At 35.7% G+C, this 20,312-nt stretch overlaps 2 protein-coding genes across 4 annotated transcripts in view; one reads left to right on the top strand and one right to left on the bottom strand.

Annotated features, from left to right (window-relative positions):
* Usp7 (Ubiquitin-specific protease 7) overlaps positions 1-2,756 on the bottom strand; it is a 30,257-nt gene extending 27,501 nt beyond the window's left edge. For all 3 annotated transcript variants that reach the window (XM_089638097.1, XM_089638098.1, XM_089638099.1), the window contains exons 1-2: positions 2,412-2,756; positions 2,123-2,246 (exon numbers count right to left, since the gene is read on the bottom strand). In XM_089638097.1, coding sequence (XP_089494223.1) covers positions 2,123-2,195 — 73 coding nt within the window. In that variant the 5' untranslated portion in view covers positions 2,196-2,246; positions 2,412-2,756. The remainder of the gene's footprint in view (positions 1-2,122; positions 2,247-2,411) is intronic.
* Positions 2,757-4,703: 1,947 nt separating this feature from the next.
* Rpn5 (regulatory particle non-ATPase 5) lies at positions 4,704-18,993 on the top strand. Its single transcript, XM_089638095.1, has 9 exons — positions 4,704-4,842; positions 5,000-5,066; positions 5,253-5,369; positions 5,749-5,861; positions 6,403-6,781; positions 11,168-11,391; positions 14,551-14,707; positions 17,968-18,131; positions 18,721-18,993. Exons 2-9 carry the CDS (start codon positions 5,007-5,009, stop codon positions 18,875-18,877), a joined length of 1,371 nt encoding a protein of 456 aa, XP_089494221.1. The 5' UTR covers positions 4,704-4,842; positions 5,000-5,006; the 3' UTR covers positions 18,878-18,993.
* The last annotated feature ends 1,319 nt before the right edge of the window (positions 18,994-20,312 follow it).

Raw genomic sequence — 20,312 nt, 5'->3', positions numbered from 1 at the left:
GACAGTTTCAAGCATGTTTTGTCCTTGTTTGACCTGTTCGTACTAAGCGTGTCTAGCATTTGTGAGATTTCATGTGTTTTGACAGTTTCAAGCATGTTTTGTCCTTGTTTGACCTGTTCGGATTAAGCGTGTCCAGCATTTCTGAAATTTCATGTGTTTTGACAGTTTCAAGCATGTTTTGTCCTTATTTGACCTGTTAGAACTAAGTGTGTCCAGCGATTCTGAAATTTTACCTTATTTTACAATATGTATCTGTATTTGAACACATTGCAAAATAATTTTTCCAACAGCCATTATTATAAGTTCATTATGAAAGAGAAAGGGGCCTTTTTAGCCGGGAGATCTGAACGCCAATTTATCAAAAGTCAAAAAACATTGCAAAATCTTCTTAAAAAAAACCACAGATGTCTGTAGTAACCATTCTATTGTTGCGAGATGGTACATGGAGCAACTACCAATACGTGTTTGTGCAAAATCACCTCAAGGGCGCTATACAAATATATAATACATTTCTACAGTGATCTATGTTATTTTTTGTATTTCTTTGGCATTCACTACTAATAAATATTTTAATTTGTGCGCATTAGAGACTTTAGAAATCAACAAAAAAATTAATTCAAGCATTAATATAGTAAATAAAATAATAGCACCTTGCAAATCACCTCTATTGACAATGTTCCCCGTTATGTTGACTCCTCCCTCCGTTTCCCTCTCAACCCCCTGCCCCTCCCTCAAATCCCTCCCACCCAAGAACCAAACTAAATAAAACCCCATATTTCTGCACTTAAAAATTTAGTTTTAAAATAGCTAGTTAATGACACGGACGTGTCGAAACCGGTCGCTAATTTTATAAAAAATTTATACGTAACAAATGTACATTGTGAATAATAAAAACTTATTAAAAACAAAAAAAAGATCTATGTTATTACTAACTATAATCAATTTATGTCTAACAGATTACATCCACCGGTTTGTCGATCACTAATACAAAGCTATATTTACAATGCATTCGATTGATGATTCTGCACACATTATTATTCTTATTTATTTTTATTTTGTTCAGGCATCATCACAAATAACATTAAACGTCAAAGTATACCCATGAAACTGCATTTATTTGAAACAAACTTGTGCAATTTTCGGCCCTTGACACATTTCTATTTTAAATTTTCAGATAAATATCAATCTGTGAAATTATCTGGATTATTATTATTTTTTAAAGCAAATTTAAATAATGATTTACTATAAATAGGTTAACTGTTATTTACGCCAAAAAACCCATGTGATAAACATGAATGGTAATAAACTTTAGTGCATTTTAATAAATAAAAATTCATTTTTAATAAATAAATCAATGAACATTTCACCAAACTGTTTGTTCACTAAGCATTATTTGATAGAAATGAAAGCATGAAGCATGATTTTTATATAAAACCTATTGGCCATGCGCAATACTACTTATTATTGTTATATTTATTTAGCTAAACCATTTTGATTCATCCATAATCTAATCTTTTTTATCATTATAAAAAGGTTTGCTAAATCCTGCCATCATTGTTCATAGAATTAGCAATAGGGACGACAATGAAATCAGGAATATTGAAGCACAATTATATAAACACTGAACCAAATTAACATATTTGCACTATTTACCTAATAAGTTAATTGGCTGTCAGATACGTTCCCACATTATGTTCAGAGTATAAATTGGAGTTCTGTATTGGTTTTCACAAACATTTTCAATTAGGACTACAAAAACACAATGGGTAATAAAAAGATCGATTTTTTCATCAGTATACAAACTACTGACTGAAATTTCCATAGCACCACACCAAATTACATTTACAACAACATTATCGAATATTGGCAGAAGCAGAGATAGATGCACTCAGTATTTTCACATAATAATCAGTTGTGGCAGAATTACTAGACAGATGTAATTTGTCAGAAAGAAACAAGGGAAACAAATGACATGTCAAATATTTAAATTAGGATTTGACATTGTTTTGGAATGACAATCCGATGCGGCGCAATAGGGAATATTTGCGTAGCCAGACAGAACAAAGATAAGGTAAGGTAATGTAATGAGGTATGTAGTGTTTGTTGCGTAGAGCAGACTAACCTTCTTGGGTTTCCATTTCCTCGACCTGGCTGACATTGTCGGTTTGCCTGTCAGCAGCAGGCGAGTGGTTCATGTTAGCCGGGCGCGCCACCGGGGAACTTCGCCCAGAACTATCTATAACGTCCTGCACACCGTAAAATACATTCACTTTGTTATTATATCCAAAATTGATTCAATGACTAAGTATTAGATACACATTTTAGGCTGCAATTGCGCAAACTACGGAATTATTTTTAATATATCATGCAAAGGAATGCGTATATCGGAAATAAGAATGGCAGATAATTACCTTTAACGCCAGAGGATTTTGTCCTTTAGACTTTTTAGACAAACGGTTCAAATAATTTGGATTTATTGAGTTGGTGGATTTAAAGTTAGAGTTTTGTTGGTTACTTTTGTTAGTGGATGAGGTGGTCACTTTGACAAAGTGTTTGCTTGCGGTGCGCCCAATGTCTGCAAATTTCCCAACCCTCTTTTTGAGGGAATCTGGTGTTTACCACATGTATTTGCCGTTGAAATTATTATTTATTGTTTCACTAGCCGCATCCGGGTATTTAACTAATTTTTGTCGCTATTTTCACTAAAATTTACAGCGGCAAAGACACTTCTTTTCATGTGAAAATAAACAAAATGGCTGGATCGGGCTGGATAATTCAATTTCCAGCTTGGGCCTGTCGGCGGAGATTTTCTATGGAGTTGGGTGTTCAATAATTTGCTGTGGATGACTGAGGGAAACAATCCATTATTCGGACTTGCTTACAAAATAATTTACAATATGAAAATAAAATGATCTCACACGATTTTTTTTTACTCGCATAAGAATTTAAATTACAGGGTGCGAAATATGGTGTCTTGCATAGCCATAATTAGTAAGAAATTATCGAAAGTAGATAGTACGATAGTTTGACCAATGTCGAAGTGATATTGCAGACTGCTGACGCATTTTTCGTTCTAGATAAGATATGAAAATCGTTAAGATAAGATTAAAAATCTAAGAAAAATAAAATGTTCGTTGGATCGCACCGTTATGTTCTGAGAATGCAAGAAATAATCCAACTTTTCTCGTATGAATTAAAGCAAATAATATCGAACCAATGATTGAAATTTCCATATACTCACCAATTCTAAAAATTTCGCCTTGGACGGCGTTCGGAATACTCTTTGAACAAATGTGTTATTTGTGAGAGAATTCCAGAACTTCATCATGTAATCATCGCACGATAATACAGAATTACAATGATAATTTTACTAGATTACGAATCTTTCACAATACGTACACAAAAAATACTTTGCTAGCCTATTTAGCTTATAGTCCTATTTCTTTACTTCTTCATTTTCTCCATTTCTATCGCTTCTAAATTTTCGTCAATATTAAAGGTTTCATGAATTCTACCAATAATCATGCTTTCATAAATTCACTCAATCTCACGTCTGGGGAAATTCAATGAGAATTAATATTATGTTGGTACATCAATTACATAAGAGACAGCTGCCGAAGTAGCATTGAGCAGAGGCGGCGAGTAAAAGAAAAGGGGAAGAAAATAAAATTGTGATGACGTGTGAAAACTTTGCAAAGTGTTTAACCTTTTAACACTCGAATGGGTTACTAGTAGTTCTGTGAACAGCATAAATAAACCACCCAGTGAACAGTTATAGACATTGTCTCCAATAATATTATATTTGTAATTTTCTTTTATTTAGAAGAAACCAAAATTTCCTATGAAATCATTAGATTTGTAAGTAGATACTTAAATATCTACCTACTTATAGTGATTTTTTGGGGTATTGTTCGGTTATGTTATGGTTGTGTTGCGCTATATCCTTCTGTAGCCTAAACAAGGAGGTAGTCTTTAGCCAGATAAAGAAGGAGGTAGTTATACTTTTGACCGTGAAATCTCAAATCATACTACTTAACTATATACCATCCAGTTATAACTCGACCGTTTCGCATTTCATCTGTCTGTAAATATGTCTGTGCGTTACTTTTCCGTTTGAAGATGGTTGTCGTCTTTATGGTTTAGTAGGGATTATTTTTTCAAATTTGAAATCGTCGTGCTTATTTGGATTTTCTTATTTGCATCATTTTTTAAATATTATTATACCTGCCTGCCTGGAGAAAGTTGGAAAAAGAATTTTCGTTGACATAGTTTCTTTGGACAATTTGTTTAATTCATTATTTTAATTTTTATAAGTTTTATAAATATTAAGTACCTACTTATAAATCTTATGATTTCAGAGGAACTTTTGGTATTGATAATTTAGAAACATATGAACTCTAACTAACCTAGTTTATTATTTTACTATTACGAGAGTATTTATTTTTATTTTATTTTTTCCCCCCCAAAGTGTACACTGGATACTTATAATTTCATGTATCACTTTTATGTAAAAGCCATCGTGGCGTTTCAATAAATAAAAAAACATTGGGGCGCGAGGTTCACAGAACTAGGTCCCTTCCCGAAATATCAAAATTTTGGCTTGAAACAAACGACCAAGAAAAGGTAGATATTTGGGGCCCTTTAGAAAAGAAAATTATAATATGTCAGCAAAAAGTTACCGTAAAATTACGAACAGGCCTCGTCACTCATTTGACAGCCACAATAAAATTTTAAAAAATACATAGCGGCGATTTGTGCAATTGGATTTTACTTGTCATCTGCCTAATATTCACTTGACGTTAAATAAATCGTGGTTTTATATTAAACTGTGCCGTAAATTAGGTATCTTTATACTTCCTTTCTTAACTGAATTAAAATATGTCCATTGTTTACCCAAATTGTATGCAAATATTGAGGTTATATCAGTTCCAAAATTGCATGTCATGTAGTATTTATTTTGTTATTTATATTTTATAAATGTTACTATTTACTATTTTAGCTAAACAATGGCAGTCAACGGAGATATGGGGGAATTGGACGCGAGTGGAAAAATTATCAAAATGGAAGTAAGTCCTGTCAAATTTGTATATCTTTATGACCTCCTTGTAAACAGTGAATGAGGATTATTTTAGGCTGTTGGCGATAGTTTTGCCAGCTTTTATTCAATTTCAGACTCCAATAAAATTATTACCTGTGGAGCATTAAAATTGTTCTTTAGAAAAACTATAACATGTATTTTTTTACATTTTTAGGTAGACTACAGCAAAACTTGTGATGAGAAAATTCCGATTTGCAGGGAATTGGCCTCCAAAGGAAAAGTTCCCGATGCCCTAGACCAACTTCTGGCTCTTGAAAAGCAAACCAGAACTGTAAGAATACTTTTTCAGATTTATTTTCTAGATTGTTATATTTAAAACAAACCAATAAACCTATTTGCATGCATTAAAGCATTGAAACTTGACTTTTCATCAATACTTGTTATTTTGAGTTCTCGGGATTTGGCAACAAGGAAAAACACTATGCAAGCCAATGCCTTCATGTGAAAAGAGTGCCAAAATTACAATTTGTCATGCACAGCGCCCTTGAAATGATTTTTCACTAAATTGTGGCGTACAAATTGTCCAATTACGGACTTTAATGTATGTCATGGCTTCGCCAGCTGGCAGCGACTGTCCCACTGTTGTGTACCAAACAATAAGTTTTATAAGGAAACAAAACTATTAAAGTTAATGTTTTTCCCATTAAAAGGGTGCAGATATGGTGTCCACATCGCGGGTGCTGGTGACCATTGTACAAATCTGCTATGAGGCGAAGGATTGGGTTTCCCTCAATGATCACATTGCACTGCTCGCCAAGCGCAGGTAAATATATTGAAAATAAAGTTTTAAATTTCTTTCATAACTCTTCTCTAACATGTGCATGAAAATTACAGATAATAGATAGCAGAATGTCAATGTTTCCAGTCAAATACCCATAGAAATTGAAGAATGTACTTTCTTTCTGAATTGTTCCTGCAGAATTTTTGGATTCATATGTTTGTCACTCTTGGATATATGTACTGACCTCCGGGTTCCCACCCACCCTTCATACCCTTTTCCTTCCCAGTACTTCCTCCCTTTCCTTTCCTAAAAAGACCCTCCATACAACATCCCCAAAGATGACATAGGCCTTAAGGCAAATTATTTTCCTCAGGGCCTCCTGTTTGAAGCTAATGTAAAAAAAAATGGTTTTTGGATACGATGAAGACAACAAAAGTGTTAATATTTTGAATAATTAAATTTATTTCAAATAGAGATGGTATGTTTTCAATCATTTTAGTGAGTACCTGCCGCCACTGATTGTCTGGTTATTTGCAACGTTTGTCTTTTTTTAAAAACATAAAATGTGCCTTTTGTTTGTTAGATCGCAACTGAAGCAAGCCGTGGTGAAGATGGTGCAAGAGTGCTGCCTCTACGTGGAGAACACCCCCGACAAGGAGACTAAGATCAAGCTGATCGAGACCCTGCGCTCCGTCACTGAGGGCAAGATCTACGTGGAAGTGGAGCGAGCGCGCCTCACGCACAAGCTGGCGCAGATCCGCGAGAGCGAGGATAATGTGGCCGAGGCGGCCAAGATCATCCAGGAGTTGCAGGTGGAGACGTATGGCACCATGGAGAAGCGGGAGAAGGTGGAGCTGATCCTGGAGCAGATGCGGCTGTGCTCGGAAATCAAGGATTATGTCAGGACGCAGATCATCTCCAAGAAGATCAACACTAAGTTCTTCGAGGATGAGACCACAAAAGTAATTTATAAATATATTTGTTACGTTATTTTAACAGTCTAGTTGTATCGTTTCATCGATTGAGGCATATAACTATGCTAGCTTAAGCACCACAATTTTTACGCCTCCGTGGTCGAGGGGTAAGGCTCTCGACTAGCAAGCTGGAGGTCGCGGGTTCGACTCCCGGCATGCACAAGTATATTTTATTTGATTAATTTTTGTTATTTCACAAATTATTAATTAAAAATAACAAAGTATATTTGCGGCAAGTTCCAGAGTGGAAGATACTCTCAGTATCGCCCTGGTGTAAGACCACCATTCAGAATTGAAACGTAGCTTGAAATGGCTTTGGCCGTGTTAGATGACAGTACAATAGTCAGGTACTTCCTCACATTCCTCTTCCCCATCTCCTTCACCCCCCCCACTACCTTCGGCCTCACAACATACTCCAATTGGAGATGCAATTGTCTCATTGGTTTCAGATAGTTGGGAGCAGTTGGGACCCATGTGCGGTTTCACACAAAAAATATGTTTAATTTATTCTCAGAAGATTTTCATGTTAATAATTATTGCTTGTATTAATTTATTTTAGTTTTGGTTAGTTTGACGGTCGGCATAGTCCAGTGGTAACGCATTGGACTGCCATTCCGAAGGTCGCGGGTTCGAACCTGGCGTGCCCAAATAAATTTTATTTGATTAATTTGTGTTATTTCACAATTAATTAATTAAAATAATATATAGTATATTTGCGGCACGTTCCAGAGTGGAAGATACTACCAGTATCGCCCTGGTGTAAGACCACCATTCAGAATTGAAACGTTGCTCCAAATGGCTTTAGCCGTGTTTAGTGACTAGATCTGAATAGCCAGGTACTTCCCCACGTTCCTCTTTCCCTTCCCCACTTACCTTCAGCCTCACAACATCCCCTAATTGTGGATGCCATAGTCTCACTGGCTCCAGACGGGAGCAGTTGGGACTCTTGTGAGGTATTCACAATAAAAATAAAAATAAAGTTTATTAATTATAATTTACATAATTTTTTCAAATACCTCAAACATTGTGTTTCATGCCTTGCGTGTATAGAGCACCAACATGGTTTTTGTTTGCCGAAATGCACAATAGATGGCATTGCAGTGTGTCTTTGGACAAAGAAATTCGAATAATGATTGGTACATTTCAAAATATTCGCAAATTTCAGAACACCTTCGTAACCTTCACTGGCTCAAGTGCCCTGAAAGAATCCAGTACAAACTGTGCTGGATGGTGTTTAAATCCATCAATGAAATGGCCCCACCCTACATCTCTGAACTATGCTTCCCGGAAAACACTGGTCTGAGGCTGTCAACGCTTATATCTGCAACATCAGCAGCTGTAGGCAGACTGATAGAACCTATGCGCAAGCCAAATACTAAGTTTGGTGATCGCGCTTTCGGAGTATCTGGGCCGAAGGCTTGGAATAAACTCCCTCCGGAACTAAGATCCATAACAAGTCATAACAGAATTCAGGTCTAAACTAAAAACTTACCTTTTTAAGCTGTCGTATCCTTAAATTAAATATACCATTCCTAAGAGAAAGTCCAGTTATATTCAATTTTCCAATTGAATCCTGAATCCTGTATCTAAATTTCGCTAATAAACAATTAGATATGTCAATCAAGTGTTAATCTCAAGTGACCTATCAGGTAAGTATTGTACTGTATATTATCTCCATAAATAGTTAACCTCTCAGACAAAGACATTTATTTACTATGTGTTCCTTTGAGAACTGTCAAAACGTGATAATTTTTGTGTTATTTACGAGTTTTGCTAAAAGCTTCATAACTCACGTTTTGGGAAACGTAGCCTCATTCTAAAATATGTTTTGGAAAGATTATGAAATCCACTATCGCATTGTGTTGTTATAAGTAAATATTTGCGTTTCTAAATATACATTTTATGAAAACGTCAAAAATATGGAAGAATCGCTTACCATTATTTCAAAGCCGTGAAAAATGTACTTTTTTCTGAGTATCATAAAGAAATAACACTTGATATATTGAAGAAATATAATTAAAAACTATTAGTCACCTCAAAATATTAACCGTCCAAACTAAAATATTTTTAATAAATTATTTAGAAACGCAATAAATTATGAACGAACAAGATGACAGATTCAATCGGCTTATATAATGCACTTCTACGTTCCATAGATATTCTTGAATACAGACGCGTAGCGTTATTCATTATCGATACTCTGTTTTTTAAATCATGGCAATCCGTATACTAGTGATGGAAATAAATCGATTTTTGTAAAATCTCGCGCGTTTACGTGAAAAGACGTTCTAATGTCTTGACCGCTATTATAATATTTACGTCTTTGACGTTCTAATGTTCTGAGTGGTTAAAAAACATGATAATAGAGAACTCCAGTCTCTTTTTTTTATTTTGATCAATAATGACCTTCTAATTTAAATTTCATTTTTATTGTTATAGTTAGTTTTCATAGTTAAAATAATTTTTAAAGTTTTAATTTTTCTGGTCTCCCGAAATCGCACCAAATCTATGGATGTGATGTGTAACATCACCAGTCTCAAAAAGCCTATGTTTTTTTTCAACCAGCACTGTATTTTGTGTGGGAGTTGAGACGTTTTTTATACTTAAGATTACCCGCTTTTAACATTGAAGAACACTAGATTAAATGTTATAATCTCGTCACTAATGTTATTGTATTTAAGCAAAGTGCAAAAATACATCCATCAGCACACCTGATAAACATTACTGCATTACTACGAAAGAAATGACGAGACTTTGGATCTTGTTGACCATGTACATATATATGATTTATGTGGTGATTTAATGTATCACATGTAAGAAAATGTATTATTGTATTATCATGTATTCTATAAATAAATAAATAAATAAAATATAGAGACTCACGTAGACTGGTTCTGATGTCAGAATCAGTAAATTCAGTCCAACCAAACGGTGTATTTTAAATGACGATTTATAAATTCTATATATAATTACACATTCAGAATATTGTGAAGCTGAAGGTAGCGGAGAGGAGAACGAGATAGGGGAGTACCTGGCTATTCAGATCTGGTCACCAAATACAGCCAAAACCATTTCAAGCAACATTTCAATCTTGAATGGTGGTCTTACACCTGGGTGATACTGAGAATATTTTCAACTCTGGAACGTACCGCAAATATAATATATCGCACACCTAGATAAAGGGTAGCACAACTCGAAATAATTCAAAATTGAGTTATTGCGATTTTCGGAATCTGCGTCGAAAACTACACAAACTACAAAGACACCTGTTTTAAAATCTCCATCAATAATAATGTGATGGCGATGTAAGTTAGTCTTTCTGAGTTGCTCCACGTACACCTACCACCAACAACAGTAACACATCACCAATTACGACATACCAGCAGTAGGGGAAGGTGCTGTCAATACGCACAAAGACTGGATTATTTCGACTTAGTTTTGTATTCGTGATTAACTGCAGTCATAAAGCGTGAATTATTTTAGTTGATTTGGTATTCGTGATTGAACCTGTCTTGTTTCTCGGGCGTTCTACATATCAACTCCACATACTCCGGTTTTGTTTAAAAAAGTAAGTAATTTTAATTTTACTAATTCATAATAGTTGATTAATTTGAGTTGATAAAATTATTAAACAATGATTTAGTCACGAATACTAAAATAATACGAAATTAATTAATAAACAAGTGATACGTGTATTTGATGATAAGTAATTGAGCAAATAAATATCCTTGTAAAATAACATACAACATTATATAAAAATATTTTTAATCGGTCACATAAAAATCGAGTAAAATGTTTTTTGCTGTTCCTGAAAAAAGAGGTATTTTGAGTTGTACTACTCTTCATCTGGGTGTGCGATATGTTATTTTTAAATGAGAATTTGTGAAATAACACAATTTAATCAAATAAAATTAACTTGTGCACGCCGGGATTTGAACCTGCGTCCTCCAGCTTGCTAGTCGAGAGCCTTATCCCTCGACCAGGGAGGTCTTAGTGGTGGATGCTTCTGACAACCGACTGCGTGGCAGGCTATCTCTTTGTTTATTTGTATTGGTGAAAAACGGGCGGAGCCACTCTCTGGTGTTCTGTAGGTATTTATTATTCACGTCAAAACGACACTATGGAGTACATTTCAGGATTAAAATATTTATAAGTATGTACTTTAGATATCACTAGTGAGTTTGTCAAATAAAGAAAGCCCCGAAGGGAAGAGGAAAGCTATAAAGATTATTTAAATTGACACATTAAAAAACACCGAATTTTTCCTTGACGTAGCGAATTGTTGACAAAGTGAATTTGAACAGGCAGCACATGGGTTTAATGATCTTATAGAAAGGCATTTGCCACTTCTTAATTTCTCTTTTGAAACTTTAGGAACTGAAGGAGAAGTTCTACCGCCTGATGATCGCAGTGGACCAGCAGAGCTGCTCATACCTGTCGGTGTGCCGCCACTACCGGGCGCTGGGGGTCATCGGGGGCCCTGACACTCTGGTGGGGGCGGTGCTCTACTTGTTGCTGGCGCCCCACGACAACGAGCAGGCCGACCTCACGCACCGCCTGGTGGCCGACAAGCAGCTCGACCAGCTGCCCGTCTACAAGTAATTATCTTTGTATTCCACATAGTATTTATGCGCATTGTCCGGAAACTAGTGGTAAAAGGAGGATTGGTGAATCTACATCACATTTGGAGTCAATTTTCATAATGCATAAAACTAAAGTTATTATCATCTGTCAACTGTTTACTGTCTTTTAAAATGTAACAAAGCATTGCCTGGCTCCAAAAGTTTCTAAACTCTTTAGTTGTAGTTCAAAAAAAAATCTAAATGCTCCAATTCAAACTAATTTTTTTTTGGGTTTTCTATGTGATGTAGTTTAACACGTTAACTGCCAACTCGTAGATTGCGTTCTTCGCTAGGACACCGACTACGAGATAACTCGTAGATTGCGTTCTTTGCTAGGACGCCGACTACGAGATAACTCGTAGATTGCGTTCTTCGCTAGGACGCCGCACAGTGGGCTGAAAATCGCCTTTCATAGGCGTAGAGACTTGAATTTTCAAGGGTATTTTTTTTTGGCTAGAAATGGATTCTGCTGATCATTACTATGCTTTAAAATTTCATATGAAGCAATTGCGTGTACAAATGAAGGAGTCATCATTTTTTTAAGAAAAATTTGTATGGCACTGACATTAAAAATGAGGCTATCTCTGGAATCATAAGGTTGGCCATTCTATCCTTACACACAGATATACTACTATTTATTTGTAATTTTTTGACATACTTCGTATTGTGGCGCAACGTGCGATTTTTTTTTTTTAAATCCTCAAGTTGAAAAAAAATCTTTTTTATGTTGATGATTCATTTTAATGCTTAAATGCTTTACATATGAGTAGGCTTGCAGTGTTAAAATATCGTTAACTAGACAAAGCATACAAGATGCATTTAAGCATTAAAATGAATCATCAACCTCGTAGATTGCGTTCTTTGCTAGGACGCCGACTACGAGATAACTCGTAGATTGCGTTCTTTGCTAGGACGCCGACTACGAGATAACTCGTAGATTGCGTTCTTTGCTAGGACGCCGACTACGAGATAACTCGTAGATTGCGTTCTTTGCTAGAACGCCGACTACGAGATAACTCGTAGATTGCGTTCTTTGCTAGGACGCCGACTACGAGATAACTCGTAGATTGCGTTCTTTGCTAGGACGCCGACTACGAGATAACTCGTAGATTGCGTTCTTTGCTAGGACGCCGACTACGAGATAACTCGTAGTGTGTTTACTTGCCATATTTGCTAAAATATGATAAAATTCGTGGTATATCAGTGCTAATGTGGATAGATGGTTTCTGGGAAGAGAACAAAAAATCAATGCTGGCTTACAGAACAGAAAATTTATTAACCTGTTAACCGGGCGGGACGTATAAATACGTCAAACGTAAACAGTATCGGGTACGGGTAGGACGTATAAATACGTCCTTGAAATATATGTTGCGCCCTGGAACGAGCGGGACGTATATTTCCGAGCATATCACACGGAAATTGAGTTTTTAATTTTTACATATTTTATTTTTTTAAACTCAATGTTTTTCTTTTATCTGTGTGCTTTTATTTATTGTTCTGTAAATATAACCTTTTTTATATTTTTTGTAATCTTTATGATTGTTTGTAAATATTCTATTTTTTTAATTCGATGTTTTCACTTTTTTTGATGCATAAATAAAAAAATAAAATTAACGTCCACCGGGCGTGACGTATTGATACGTCCTAGAGAAGGAGTTCGCACCCGTTATATGCTGCGTAATTCAAAACTGAACTCCCCGGTTAACAGGTTAATAAATGATCAGAAAATATTATTATAAAAAATTAGAGTTTTTAATAATATAGTCAACTAGTTTGTACCACTAGTTTCCGGACACCATGTATTATGCAATCCGATGGCATTCATCGTGCAGAGTTTTTTATAATATGATGCGCTTGATTTTAAGTCCGGTATTAAACCACGCTATTTTACGCCAATCATAGAAAAATTGAGAGAACTCGAAATTTCAAAAACACATTTGTTTTGTTTGGGGAATTTGTAAGAAAACTGTAACTTCACTTTTATCTCGTTCATATAATAAGAAATAACTTTTAAAGTTAAACCGATTGTTACTATTGCGGCGCGAAATATGAATTATTCATTTTGGTTAATTTTAGGATTTTATTAATGGATTCCAGTATAAATATTTGAGGCAAACTGGAAAGAATTTTTATTTCTCTTTCTAACTTCGAAAATATTATGTATTTTAGCATGATAGAAAAAGACATAAAAATACTTTTATAAAATATGGACGCCCGGTCATATATGACCCTCAAATGCTGGAGCAGTTAAATAGATATTTCGAAGCATCATAACTCATGATTGAAATGACACTGAATTAAAAAATAGTCATCTTAACCCAGAAATAATTCCAGAACATTTAATGGTATCATTTGCAAGTTCTTGCCACTTCGTACAATCAGATTTTTGCTTGCTATCAAATTTATAACATTAACTCTTTGCACGCGGCCGTATCAACTGTTGTTACGGCAAAAAGTCAATACTCACACGCGGCTGTATCAACAGTTGATACGGCAACTTTGACGGCCGATATTCCCGCTCTCTTTCGTCATAAATGTATTTCTTGCTCACTTGGACATTTGTAGAACTATCACGATGCTGACATCTACAAGAATTTCTCAAAAATAAAATTGTATTTCATAAAAAAAGATCGATAACCAAGTGCGTCTCTTCGCGCCTTTTAGTCCTTTAGTTTACATTTTTGTCAACGGATGGCGTTAGTACTAGTTTGTTATTCACAACTTTTCATAACTAAGAATGATAAGTGATCATGGTGTCCCACTTGTGTCTATAAACACAGTGGCCTAAGTACACACACACCGAGAGTGGTTTATTTATGACGCCGAGTGAATGGCGGGACCACATTATTCAAAAGATACGGTACGTCTTTGTATGAAATTTTATGTTTTTGTTTTTATAAACATCTAAGAGTGTTGACACACGAGGATTTGTTTTCATATTGTGGAGAATAATCTGTTCTGTCTATATAGTCCAATAAATCATGCCAGAATGCTATAATTTGACATTTAATTGCATGCATAGGTATTTGAAAATATGTACCGCGTACGGGTATAGATAAAACGGAGCAAATTAACGCGTTCAAAAGGTTAATAAGTTTGGTATTGACAATAATAGGTTATGTTCTTATGTTCTAGAGAATTGCTGAGATTATTCATAAACCCCGAGCTAATTCGATGGGATAATCTCTGCACCTTGTACGAGAAGACCCTCAGAGCCACACCAGTATTCGATGCCTCCACCGAAGACGGAGAAAAGAGATGGGTCGACCTGAGAAATAGGGTCGTAGAACATGTAAGAATTTTCATCAATCCAATTACTTTTTCTAGGATTACCTAAGTTGATGCAATCGATTAACCTTTTCACCGCGATCAAATGTACCGAAAATTACACTCGTACGCGGTACTCACTTTGAAAATCAAAACCTACCACTTTAAACAGCTATAAATCTCTTATTTCTTGACAGATTTATGATTTGCTTATCTTAAAAGCTTTATTAATTCTCTTGAAGTTTGTTGAAACACATAAATAAACAATAAACCACAGGATACAGATATAATATTATAAACAGTGACGCATCACAAGAAATCAACAAGAACTGTCGCCATTCGCATGCACACTGCTATATTGTTTATAGTAATTACTTACCCGGTCTGATGGGATTTGGACCACTGCGCCGATATCATCAAAACACAATTATTTTTATTATTATATCTACTAACAAATAAAGTTTGAATAAAAAGTTAACACGAGGAGAAATATTTACAAATTTTGTTTTTCATGGTAGTTTCTAAAACATGGCCATACACACAATGTCACATTACACTCTGGGCATTTATACTGGGACATTTTCCTTTTTTTAGAAATGGCGCATACTCGGCAGGCTCGGTGTAGTTTTTGACTATTATTTCCCTTTATTGGGTGGGGCATATGTTTTGCTAATGCTTTAGCAGTTAGTCTCAGAGGTAGATCATGTGAAGAGCGAGAATGAGGCTCAGATCGGGAAGTTTCATGATATTTTTGCAACAATTGTCGTATTACAGCTAATTGGAAATCTGCTAAACTAACATTTTTATTTGTAATTGATTTAAAAGCTATATGAGAGTTCAATAAATATAGATCAATAATATGGAAGGCCACTTTTTTATACCACTTAATTGTTTTTCGCAGGCAATTAATACTACTTAACATCAAGTCCACTTTGTCAACAGAACCCATACACTTATTATAGTCTAGAACGCACTTGGGTTTCATAATTGGTTGACGAGTTTTCCAATCAACTTTTCCCGTCATGTCCATAGAGTCGTCATGTAAGGTTGTTAGCATGTGAACTTCTCTTTTATCGCACCACTTTAAAGCCAACAGAGGTCCACGATGTTGTGCTTTCATTTCACCCTTTTTAAGTTTATTAAATTTTGCCATGCCTTTTCGTGTCTTCCGCACCGTACCACATGCATTGGTTTTGTTCGCATGGAGAAAATCATATAGTTGAGGGCTACTGTACCAATTATCAATAAAAAGATTATGTCCTTTATTTAAATAATCTTGAAGTAGTGTCGTTACTACAGCCCCCGAAACCCCGAGACATTCAGAGTCAGTTATGTCAGTCCCTTCGCCACAATAAATAATGAAGTCTAATATAAAACCCGTCTTCACGTCACACAATACAAACATTTTAATTCCAAACCGGTGACGTTTGGATGGTATATATTGTTTGAAAATTAAACGCCCTTTCAAAACAATTATGCTCTCATCGATGCATAAATTTTCATAAGGTATCAAAGTTTTTTTGAACAATTTTCGGGTATGGTCAATTAGGATTTTAATTTTGTAAAGTCGGTCACCAGGAATTTGTGTGTCGGGGTTTGAGAAGTGTAACATTCGCAATATAATTTCGTAACGATCCCTAGACATGGTTTTTCCGAAAATTGTACTAGCGAGCAATGGGTCAGTGGACCAGTGTTCTTCGATAGTAAGATGTCGGTTTCTAGTCATTAACATTAACAGTGCAAAAAAAATGTACATTTCTTCGACAGATGTGTCAACCCATTTACGAAGTCTGGATTTTTGGGAAGGTTCTTCTTTTGATATGGTGGCTATATAATATCGATTAGTTTCGATCACTATTTCTGTCACTATTTCTTTGTTCCAGAAGTATTCAAAAAGTCAATTTCCGATGAATTACCAGAAAATAAAGTGGATGGATCAAAACCTGACACAAATTCATCAAATTCATGAACTATTGGAATAAATGGACCAGAGGTCCAAGAAGAAAAGCAGTCTGCATTTACGGTATAGTCTAAGTTAGGTGTACGAGAGTCATGATCTTGGCTTGTCCCGGGGGCGTTTATTTCACTGTCACTAACTTCTTCATTAATTGGTATATCTTGATCATCTTCACTTATTTCTAAATCAGAGTCAATGTCTAAAAATGTTTCATAAATTTCGTCTTCCGTAAGATTGCGGTTTGCCATTTTTAAGGGAGTTCAATTTTGATATATAAAAGGTAAGCCCATAAATATAGACAGATATATTACAATTTAGGTTGTCCACAAAATTTAGAAATAAAATCACAAAAGAAAGTCAATCAAAAAGTCTTGAGTAAAATAACTATTTTTAAAACACTTCACGTCACTTAAGTTCACAAACAAACTAATATACCACAGAAAAATAAATTACTTAAAAAGATTCGCAAAATAGAAATCGGTCAATATTTTACAACGACGCATAAGTCCATCAAAGCAGACTGGATCACCTTAGAAATACTATGGATGACACAACGGTTCAGCGGCGCGACATTCAAATGACTGAATGAAGATTTAACGAATCATCGCCTTCACAATGTTTTATGTAAACAATTTATTATATTTTAACCAGCAAACGCCAGATGTCAGTAAGATAAAGGATTGAACTATTTTTTGGTTCAGTTTTCTGCTAAATTCGTCACATATTTACGTAGTATACAGCCGCTAAAGTCAAACGCATGATTTGATGCGCGTAGCGCTGGGGGCACGAATTATTTTCGCATGAATTGATGCGCGTAGCGGCGAAAAAGTTAAACAACAAACATGCTCCCATTGCCTTTTTCATATCTACAATACCTTCTTTATCTGCTGTGTAAATATTACTTCCTTAGGTTTTACACAGACAAAGAAGCTACACGCAAAATTTTGAATACTAGTTACACGTGAATACTAAGCATTCCAAAAAACTTTGAATGCGTTTTACTCAAAACTGCAATTTTCATCATAAGCTGTTATTTTATCCAGCTCCTATTATGGAGTAAGTAATGTAAAAAAACAATTTAGAATTTGCACAAAACTCGTTTGGGGAAGTGTAAAACCCTCCCCTCTGGTGCAGAAGGGTTAATAAACTGAGGGTCAAACATAACAATCATCGAAATTTTACCATGCATTAATAGGCCTAGAATTGGCAGTTAACGAGGACCATTATTTGAAGTTGCAAATGTTCCCATTTCAAAATTACCTGCAAAGTAAAGATGGATATATAATTAGCAAAGCTGTACTATTCTTTACGTGGATTGTTTGTTGCAGAATATCCGTATAATGTCAATGTACTATACCCGCATCACGCTGAGCCGAATGAGCGAGCTGCTGGGACTGGGACATGCCGAGGCCGAGGACTTCCTCTGCAAGCTGGTGGTGGGAGGCACCGTCAACGCCAAGACTGACCGACCCGCCGGTATCGTCCACTTCAGGTATATACTCTCACTGCTAATCTAATATGACGATGGATGCAAACTGCAGTATGTTCCAGCCGCTGAGAGCGGCATGATTTTACTAGATAGTTTCATATAGTAGTGGCTTCTGACTTCTGATCATCCAGAACTGTTAAACCAAACACATTTGAAAAGGTGTCCCCCTTTATTTTATGTTGATCACCAAATGAAGTTGAACAGGGGGGCATGGGGTTAGATTTGTCCAGGTCTCGATGGCAGATGTGTCTGCTGTCCAACTGCGTAGTGGGTCAGTTTTGGAGCAGCCGGTTAAGAGTGACCCTTTCACCTCTCCAGCCAGACTCTCGACCGATTCGTACGTCTGTCACTTCTGGACACACCGACCCCCAGAATCCTACCCACCCCTCATACCTTTTTCTGTTCAAAAACCTCCTCCTTCATTTCCTTTGAAGACTCTCCACACAGCATCCTCAAAGATTTGTGAAGCTATTGTAAAAATCAAAGGATGTCTCAATCAGAGTGTCTTACCAAAAATGCTGTATTCTAAAGTCATAGCTATAAAGCATGCGAACGCGTTAACTAATAATGTAATAAATCCTTTTTGTTACAGTCAAAATCCTGATGTGTCGGACCGTCTGAACGCCTGGTCCAACAATCTCAATGAGCTCATGCAACTGGTCAACAAGACTACCCATCTCATCAACAAGGAGGAGTGCATTCACAAACCCCTGAGGAACTTGGAAGACGTCAAAGTTGCCGCTGAATAGAAAATGCATGCTTATTGCTGTACTCTAATGTTATCGACTGTCATTATCCTTACAAATCGCAAAAAATTTGATGTCAATACAAAAATACATCTAACAAACATTTTTGCATTGATTTAAAATAAATACTTTTTTTAATAAAACATTGCTGTACTTTTATTTCTTTGTTTGCTCTCTGTTAAACACCGACAGAAACAGTAAAGGATGGTTTAAAGTTATATATTATGTGGAACTCTGGTACTGAAGTGTAAAAACTGTACATACTTCTTCTCTACGACTTTAGCATTGGATTGGGAAATTGTACTTCTCTACAACTCTTTCGTACTAAAGTTTAACAGTACTTCTCTACAACTCTTTGGTACTAAATTTGTACGAGACAGTTATGTGATCGTACAGATACTGTAACGATAGGGGGGCTGGACACAACTTGTCACGAAATCAGCCTCGGGGAGTGTGGCGAAAAAGTGGAGTGAAGCTACGTCAAAGTACAGAGAAGAATTGATTTCTAAATCTGACTTGACACTTGAATCTAATACTTAGGAAAAAACTGAATTTAAACTGGAAGGGAACTGATTTTACTACTGAATAAAACACTTTTTAAATATTTCACTTGGAGACTTGGTTTTGGTTTTCAGAAGAGTTGATTCCTTTTCAGAGGTAGTTGTTGAACTGACTTTACATCAAATCTGACCCTACTTTTAGAGGACAAACTCGCGTTGGCTCTTCCCTGTTGGGAACCTCCTCTTTAATGGGAGTAAATTTAGTTAGGTATTTTTCCTCTCGGCTGTTAGCTTGCCGAGGGAAAGGCAACGTTGTGGGGCCATACCTCTAAATATGCCAGTTCAACTTACCTAAACCATCACCCTAAATCTCGTTTATTTATTTTACAATAAAATATACAGTTTTACATATTGGCTTTGGTGCTTGACATTTTTGGATTGAACATTTTTTCAAAGTGTGGAAAATACAGTTAGGTGTAAATTTTTAGGTTATTATTTTAGCGTATAGTCATTTTTTAGTGTTGATATTTATTTCTTCGCCATAAGTATGATCAGTTTCCCGTAATCTCGTCGTTATCAGAAATGGATATTTAGAACTCGTAATTATGCAATTTATTTCCACTTTGCTGTGATTGGCTGTAGGTTTTGGCCATTGAAATTCCCAATTTCATCTGGTGAACAGTGGAGGGGGGACAACGTAAATACTGCGGTAGTTCCTTGGCGGTGGTCATTTCCTCGTCTGGTGGCTCCGGGTGAAGAGATAGATGTTTCTTTCGATTTGTTTCAGTTTCTGTTACTATATCAGATTGTAATTCACTTTATTAATGACATGTGGCATATTATTTGATAATTTTAACTGAATTAAAAGATATTTTATGTGTCAGCGACATGGTATCTGAAGATTTCGAAGTCAGAGTGTGCTTTCAGTTTTACGTAAA

This window comes from Hesperophylax consimilis, chromosome 12 (genome assembly GCF_061612785.1).
Source record: "Hesperophylax consimilis isolate HC1 chromosome 12, BYU_Hcon_1.0, whole genome shotgun sequence".
Lineage (NCBI taxonomy): Eukaryota > Metazoa > Arthropoda > Insecta > Trichoptera > Limnephilidae > Hesperophylax > Hesperophylax consimilis.
This window is presented reverse-complemented; position numbering and strand designations above follow the sequence as displayed.